The following is an 8,794-nucleotide window of genomic DNA, read 5'->3' as shown; positions in this document are numbered from 1 at the left end:
TTATCACAAAAAAAACAAACAAAAAAAATCGTACTTCTGTTTATTATTAGTTAAATCCAACTATTAAATTATTTTAAACCTAAACATATTACTCCACATTTACTGTTGTTACAGAATATTATGTGTGCAATATACACATACGACAAATACTGATCAGCTATCACCTAATATTTAAAATAATTTAACAACAGATTTGGTTATAATTATTATTATTATTATTATTATTATTATTATTATTATTATTATTGCTATTATTATTATGTATTGGAATGTCAAGTCTTTTACATTTACTCCACTCTTTGAAAAAACTAAAATCTCAGTAGCGTTGTGTCCTGTGTTTTAATTTTTTTATTTGGGGGCATAATGCTAAAATGAAAGGATAAAATGAAATGAAATGATAGACAGTAAGTATTTGTCCCAAAAAGCACACTGTAGAACATTACACAATGCACAACTGAAAGCACTTCTTACAATGGGGTCCTTTTATGAAATAGAATGTAATTTTCTATAGTTTTAAAGAGATTTTGGCAGCAGGTAAACTTTAGATTATCCAAACCCTCCCAGTTTTTGATATTCTAAGCCATTATGATAAGTTTATAAAAATAAAATAAGAAGAAATTATATAACATGGCTCGGAAATGAAAAGCACTTGTTTATTCAATAATTTGATTAAGTTAGAATTTCTAATCAAATCTATACAGTGATCGAGAACCCAGAGGTTTATAAGGCAATCAAATGTTTTTAACTTATAATTTGAAATAGATTATATAATTATGAGGAACTACAGCAGCTCCACTGCATCCATCTCAGAGATCTGAGAGACAGAGCCTGCAGAGCAAAAAAAAACCTTCCCAAAAAACCTTTTTACAAAAATATAAATTACGTTTTAACCACTTTTTTAATAAAAAAACTGTTTATTTTAACTGTATTACAGACAAAACCCTGACAGCAAAGTAAGTGCTCAGTAAATAAACATTGAATAGATTGAATAGAGTTATTTTTATCTTTGGAGTTTGATGATGGAAAAACACAATCTAAACTTTTATTTAGCATTGCCTAATGTTAAAATTCTTACAATGAATCAACGTTCATTCACACTCACAGTGTTTTCAAAATATGTCAAAGTATTGAAATATATTAGGTTTGTTAAATTCATTCACAGGCATTTAAAAAATCCCAACAATGCTGGGGGCCAGACAACATGTATTTATTTCATATCTGAACTGTCCATTGTTTATTTAAAATATGCCAAAAAATAGATTAACTAAAGTAAACTTTGCAATATTACATAAATTATCGTATTATTTAAAGAAATATAAAATAGGGATGAGAGAGAGCAAAAGAGGTAGGCAGAGTCTATAGAGAGTAAGTATGAATGCAAGTAAGAAAGAGAGCGAAACAGAGAGAACCCAGTCAGACACATATCAATGAAAAAACATTTTTAAATATTCCAGGGAGATTTGTGATCATTCTTTATAGGAAAAATATGGCAAAGCTAGCACAAAAATATAACAAAACACACAAAAGGTGAGAAGGATAATGGTGAGCTTTGATTAAGAAAAGCTGCTCCTGGATGAGGTGATTGAGCTTCATCATCTTCACTCTTCATCTGCCTCCAGCCTTCAATCCAGCTGACTGAAGCCCAGGACAAGGAGCAGAGAGGAGAGCAGATCCAGCCCGAGATACAGCCTGCTCATACAGCACAAGACCCCCAGACCCCCCACACCTATCAGCACCCACTGCACCTTAGCACTGAAGTACAGAGGAGCCAGCCTGAGAGAGAGGGGAGGGAATAAAAAGTTTAATATGAGAGAGATAATCTGTATGATAATCTCAGTAGAGTGGACTACAGCGCCCCCTACCGTCCCTGTGCAGACTTGGAGTATCCATGGAAGTACTGATACCGGCCACAAAGATACAGGAGCCCAAGGAACACAGACAGAGCTTTAGGAGCCAGGAGAAGAACAGAGGAGAGATATGTTAAGACACAAAACACGTCATACATTTCCCTTTTACGAAAAATCTGCTATTTTTACTCTTAAATTTGTTTTGTTTGTTTTTACATTAAGAACGTAAATGTTCTTTATTTAGACTTATACTATTTGTCTTCATATATGAAGACTCTTATGATAAAATAACGTTCGATTGTAAAGGACATAACTGATTTCTCCTAAAACACAGTCAAAAGCCATACACGGATAGGATTGCTTTCTCAGGGGGTCCTGGGGTAATTTTCTCTGTCATGGGGGTCCTCTGTGATTTATTCCTGTCCCGTTCTCTGGAAAAATTACGAGAAAGCCAAAAAACTCACTGGTCCTCCTGTTGTTGTTATTTATTGCAGTCCGGATGCAAGAGTTTTATCACTAAGTAGAAGTGTGAAATATTTTTCACAGGCTTCCCCCTAAGTTACTAGGGATAGGGCTAATGTATGGCTATTCTTTGGAAATGTTTAATTATTAAAGATTTCAGATTCAAGAATTTATTATCATGTTCAGAGTAACAGGCAGTCACACTGTACCATACAAATCATAATCTAGTTACTCATATTTAACAACTTTGTTTATATTTTTGATACCTATTTACCTGTCTACCTCTAGAACCTGCAATTCATGAGCAAAAGTCATTTATATATATATATATAATATTATTTTGTAAACTTGTGAGCCTGAAATGCATTTATTTTTACCTAGATATATAAGCTACTGTGGAGTTTAGAAGTTAAATTACTATTTAAATACTAAATACTTATCTAATAACTAACTATTTAACAGTAGACGTTTTACAATGAGCTGTTAAAACTCAGTGCTAAGATTAACAATCTAAACATTAAGGAAAATCCCACATCATTGTTGTATAACCAATACTAGTTATTGAATAAATTACAGCTATTAGTAAATACATACATACAGAGACTGAATAGAAAACTGTAGGTATTAGGTAATGTAGGTAATAATCCTAGTTAATAATTCAGTGAGTAGTTCAAGGTTAAGGAAGTACAGTGTGATCTACTGTGACATTAAAAATAAAGAACCTTTAGCACTTGTGTGTTGAAATTTCATGAATGATCTCAGTGGAGTTACTGTAGTAGCTCGGGCTGTGTTTACGGTCTGTGCAGGTTAGTAAAGGCTGTGTTTTGCATTTCTCATATACAAGGTTTTGTTTGTATGTAAATCTATAAAAATGAGCTAACACCCTGTAGCTCTGCAGCATCACTCCATCCCCCTCTCTGACTTCACCAGAGCTCACCTTGACTGGAGAAAAGTCCAGCTATCCAAAGCGTGATGACAAATAAAGGGAAGTATTCTGAACAGTTCGCTCTGGTAAAGAAGAAGTAAAAAATATTTAGAATTTGTTAAATCTCATTTACGTACAGCATCATACACACACTATATTGCCAAAAGTATTTGCTAATTTGATTTTACACACATTTGAATTTAAGTGACATCCCGTTCTTAATCCATATGGTTTAATATAATGTCAACCCAACCTTTGCCATTGTAAAAGTTTCAACTCTTATAGGAAGGCTTTCCACAAGGTTTAAGAGTGAGTTTAAGGGGATTTTTAACCCTTTTGTTCACAAGCACATTTAGGAGGTCAAACACTGATGTTGGACAAGAAGACCTGGTTCACAGTCTCTGCTCCAATTCACATCCCAAATGTGTTTTATCTGATTGAGGTTAGGCCAGTCATATTCCTCCACACCAAACTCACACATCCATGTCTTTAGTGGGCCACCCCCAAAGTGTTCCCTAAAAGTCGGGCGTATAAAATTGTCCAAAACCTCTTGATATGCTAAAGCATTAAGAGTTCCTTTAAATGCCAAACCAAGAAGCTAAGGCCTCCTCAAAAACCACATCATAATCCCCCCAAACTTTACACTTTACACAATGCAACCAGAAAAGTACAGTTCTCCTGGCAACTGTGATCCCACACTCGTCCATCAGATTGCCAGACTAAGAAGTGTGCATTAGTGCCTTTTATACACTTGTGGCCATGGAAGTGATTGGACCAGCTGAATTCAAAGATTTGGATGTGAATACGTTTGACAATATAGTGTACATTAACCTATAACATCACAGTATTTTATACTATTATATAGCATATTATACTACACTCAAAATATTCACTGATCTGCCTGGTCATTTACAGGACCCGGTTAAAACTTACTGTGCCCTAAAGACCCTCTCGAAGTCTGGGGGTCCTGTAGTGGCTGGAGGAGGGACAGAATACTTGCGTCTGGCGTAGATCACCTGAAGGGAAAAGTACGCTGGCAAAGACAGGAAAACATGCCAAAAACTTCAATAATAATGTCCGCAGCAGAGGTTTTTGTGAGAGTGCATTTCTATAACTTCTATCTTAAAATAAGAGTGTTGTTATTGATTACAGATTTGGTTATGCTAGTATTTACTTTGTTTTGTTTTGCATATTTGTTTGTATGTGCTCCAAAGAGGACCAACCGGTTAACAGGAAAACAGCATGCTGGCACCCAAGGCGCAGAGACGCAGTCTATGATGGTCCTACAAATACGGCCTCAAAACCATAGGGTTAGTTTTAAGGCCTGAAACATACATCACGGGATAATTCAAATGCAGGCGCTTTCAGAATCAACTGAAACTGTATTTTGGCATCACACACTTCTCTAAGTGACATGTTAAACCCTGTCCTGTTCACAGATATTTCAATTTGCCCTCTTTTGCACCCAAGTACTGATTATTTTAGCAAGATCAATCAATTTAATTTTGAGAAGCAGAATGAAGAAGTAAACAGGTTTTAGGCTGAAAAGGTGGTAGAATTACTGCTACTGCGAGCTGACTGGTTGTTGAGCTGGTGCTGAATGTATACAAAGCATATTTAAAAAGTATGTCTGCATTGCTGAAATATTTCATATTGTTCTGTGTAAATGAAATTAAAAACATTTTCAGTATTAAAATGATTAAACATTTTTAAACTATGATTTTGCTCAATTTCTTCATATGAACCCATTCGTTTTGGACTCAAAAACGTCCTCTGTTGGACATAAAACCCCAGATTCTTAAGCAAGTATTGTCCTCTCTAGAGAGTCCCTGGGGCTGCACCCTCATTCTGTACTACATAATAATACTATAAGGCATATACTGTATAATATGTTCCTTAATATGTCAATAAGACTGTCTAACTCCTCTCAGCACAGCCAACTATAGACCCTGTGACACTTTCATTCCGGCAGCTGTGGCCACACCAATGGACAAATGTGTGTATGTGTATGTGTGTGTGTTTGACTGTACTGTCTGTCTGTCTGTCTGTCTAAATATTAACATACTAACCCGTTTTCTACGAACAGGAAGTGGGAGAATACCCACCTGAGAATGTCTTCCAGTCTGAGCACCAGAGGGCGCTCAGCACACAGTAGCTGTGGCTAGTGGCTCTATTGTCTAAAACATTTGATGTATTTTAGGGGTGCTTTTTAAATGAAATACATCATTTTGCTTTCTAAAATTAAATAATAAGTTGAGGACTGACTCGCGGGCTATCTTTAGCTGTTTGCAGTCAGTAGGTGTGTTCGACTTGGCTCGGTTCAGTGCTTGTCAGTTAATGTTTTTTTGTCTTGAGTCGTTGACTCAGAATGACATACGTCGTTATAATCTCGCAAGATCGAGGAGTCTGCAGGCTTCACACGCAGTCGCTGCAGTTACTCTCATCTAACTGCAGAGCCGAGAGCGCTCTGATGACGACGATGGTTTGATTACGACAGAGCTTAATTCCCACTGGCTAGGAACTACACTCAGACACCTGTAAAGATGTTTCTGTTCATATTAAACTAAAAACATATACTATAAATCTCTCTTTAACTAAATTATGAACATTATAATGATCCAGTGGTGATCATTTCTCTCTAAATTCTCTCACTGTTGCTTTGTTGTTTTACAAACAGCAAGAAAGCTTGTTTTATCCCCATTGATGTTGTTATTATTATTACTACTATATATATTATTATTATTATACATTATAGTATAATATACCATTTAAATATTAAGTAAATCGGTTTGATATAATTCTCTCTCATAAAAATGGTACACAGTAGTCAGGGCTTATAATATAGAGTTTCTCCTAATAGTAACCTAGCTGTTCTCCATATCTGTTATTCTAGCTCATATACATGCAGTTTAATGCTATAATATCTGAGCTAATATATTTTTATTCTGTTTATAGCCACACCGTGAGATCTGCTGTAGTTCTGCTGCAGGTGGAGACTGTCCGACTTGAATCTTTATAAATGGCTAGAAAATAGTTCCCAATATTTAAAAATAAATAAATAATAAATAAATAAATAATAAAGTAAATAAAATGTATTGTGTACTAATATTAACTAGCAGAGTAACTAGAGAATGTAGAGTGTGGTACAGATAAAAGTGTAAAAGTTCAGTATACTCAATAATCCACAGTGTATTTTGAGTGTGTTTACGCTGCACACTATTATCCCAGAATGCCCGTGTCCATTGCGACTACAGACACAAACTGGTTCTAATTGTGTATGGTGATATTAGGGAATACCTATATTCAACACTTTTAACTACATAACGTACGGTACCAGTCAAAAGTTTGGACACATTTGTTTTTTATTCAATGTGTTTTCTTTCTTTTTATGATTTTTTTTACATTTAAATTTAATACTGAAGACATTAAAGCTATGTTGAAACCTTTGGCTGGTACTGTGCATTCAACTTATACTTTCTCGTTACAATTAGTAATTGGTTTGTAATTTTGGACAAATATATATATCAATGACATCAGTTAAAAAACATTTGACACAGTCAATGAGTCAGAGTGTAGGGGGGAGAAAACTCCCCTCAGCTGCACTCTACACCTTTTACAGTGTGTTAAACACTGTCTCTGAAAATCACTTGCTAGTAATAGTGCTGATGCTGAAGGGTATTGTAATGTTAGCAGAATGGAGACTTTCCTACCTTGCTCCAGCACCCCGAGCATCGTTACAGCAGCAACACACACCACCTGATCGAGCATCGTACAACAAGAACACACACAAAACCACAGCAGACACGATGTGACTCCTCTTTCCTGATCTGAGTAGAAGTGCTGCTCTTTCTATCCCATATAATATCAGTGTGGGTGGAGCACACACACACACACACACACACACACACACACACACACTCACACAAACAAAAAAGAGGATACTGTCTTTACAAGGAAGAGAGAATAACCATTTACAAATCAGCTGTAACATGAAAGCATGAGCAGTAAAGATGCCAAAGAGAGAACCTGTAATCAGAATGGCAGGGATGGTTTGAGTGCACAGCTAGGAGAACTTGAACCCACAACCTAATGGCTTAAACCACCACTCACTATTTCCTTATAAATGTGGGGTCCTATAGCGGCCCTATGGGTCTATAGATACTGATATGCCTGAAGTCATGGGATAGCAGTATGTAAACAGATTGAAAATTGTTGTTACCTCAGCAGATGCTTTGGGAACACCAACACTTGTTATGTATAAGTTATAAGGTTTTATGCTGTGAGTAAGATGGAACACTACATTGTGTGCTCATGGCAAGGCAGTGTGAATTAAAAATGCGAGTTGGAGTGAGGCCTGATAGTGGGTTCCAAATGGATGAAGCTGTATGAGAATTTAAAGGACCATTTAACATTATATTTTCTGTAGTAACTCATAACATGATGAGGATGTACAGTCATGTGAAAAACTTAGGACACCCTATGAAAGTCTGTATATTTATTGACATATTTGGACATGTGGAAAAAAATATCAATTGTAACAGTACTGAGAAATCCAATTAATTATTTAACAATTAAAAATTAGGAAAAGTCTTTGTACAACTTTTTGTAAAATGTAATTTTAAAAGAATGCCATTTCTGGTGAGGAATAAATTAGGACACTCCTATATATTGACCCACTTGAAATTGTTAAGATCACACACAGGTGTATCACATCAGGTGCACATGATCAGAACATCGTTACCTAGCATTTTGAATGAGGCTTGCCCTATTTAAACCTCAGAAATTTAGTTTGGTATGTCCCTGACTGTTGAAGTAAGAGTGGGCACCATGGTATGATCCAAAGAGCTGCTTAAGGGATTTAAAAATATCTCAAAAGAATTTGACATCAGCCATTCCACCCTCCGGAAATTTTTTTACAAGTGGAGGACATATATAAACAACTGTGACCATGCCCAGGTCTGGCCGTCCAAGCAAGTTCACCCCAGAGCAGACCGTAAGATGCTAGAAGAAAAATCCTAAAATTTCATCACAGGACCTACAGCAGGCTCTTGCTACTGTCAGTGTAAAAGTGCATGACTTAACTTTCAGAAAGAGATTACACAAGTTTAATTTTCATGCGAGGTGTGCGAGGAGGAAACCTTTGCTCTCTAAGAAAAACTTAAGGCCAGACTCCCGAAATAATGTTCTTTGGACAAATGAGGCTAAAGTTAAATTATTTGTACACCAGAAAAGAAGACATGTTTGCCGTAAAATACAGCATTCCAAGAAAAGAACCTCATACCAACTATGAAGCATGGAGGTGGAAGTGTCCTGGTTTGGGGATGCTTTGCTGCAGCAGGACCTGGCCAGCTTACCATCATAGAATTCACCATGAATTCTGCTGTGTATCAGAGGGTGCTCGAGGAACATGTGAAACCATTAAAAAAAAAACTTAAAGCTGAAGCAGAACTGGACAATGACCCAAAACATACCAGTAAATCCACCAAGGACTGGCTAAAAACTAAGAAGTGGAGAGTCCTGGAATGGCCAAGTCCAGATCTAAATCCAGTTGATGCTGTGG

At 36.1% G+C, this 8,794-nt stretch overlaps 1 protein-coding gene across 1 annotated transcript; it reads right to left on the bottom strand.

Moving 5' to 3' along the window:
* Positions 1-1,037: 1,037 nt before the first annotated feature.
* ltc4s (leukotriene C4 synthase) lies at positions 1,038-7,068 on the bottom strand. The gene is made up of 5 exons (XM_022683613.2): positions 6,945-7,068; positions 4,168-4,267; positions 3,247-3,317; positions 1,863-1,944; positions 1,038-1,773 (listed from the first exon to the last, which is right to left on the bottom strand). The coding sequence occupies exons 1-5, from the start codon at positions 7,000-7,002 to the stop codon at positions 1,623-1,625; spliced, it is 462 nt and encodes a 153-aa protein (XP_022539334.1). The 5' UTR covers positions 7,003-7,068; the 3' UTR covers positions 1,038-1,622.
* Between the last annotated feature and the right edge of the window lie 1,726 nt (positions 7,069-8,794).

Source organism: Astyanax mexicanus, chromosome 10 (genome assembly GCF_023375975.1).
Source record: "Astyanax mexicanus isolate ESR-SI-001 chromosome 10, AstMex3_surface, whole genome shotgun sequence".
NCBI lineage: Eukaryota > Metazoa > Chordata > Actinopteri > Characiformes > Acestrorhamphidae > Astyanax > Astyanax mexicanus.
The sequence above is the reverse complement of the archived record's forward strand: the minus strand, read 5'-3'. Positions and strand labels throughout refer to the sequence as shown.

Bases quoted from the DNA above. Each gene is read 5' to 3' on its own strand.
- ltc4s (XM_022683613.2), bottom strand. From the start codon at position 7,002: ATGCTCGATCAGGTGGTGTGTGTTGCTGCTGTAACGATGCTCGGGGTG. The intron at 3,318-4,167 runs GTAAGTTTTAAC...CTTCTTTACCAG, and splicing joins GAGAGGGTCTTTAGGGCACA to AGCGAACTGTTCAGAATACT. The intron at 1,774-1,862 runs GTAGGGGGCGCT...CCTCTCTCTCAG, and splicing joins TCCAAGTCTGCACAGGGACG to GCTGGCTCCTCTGTACTTCA.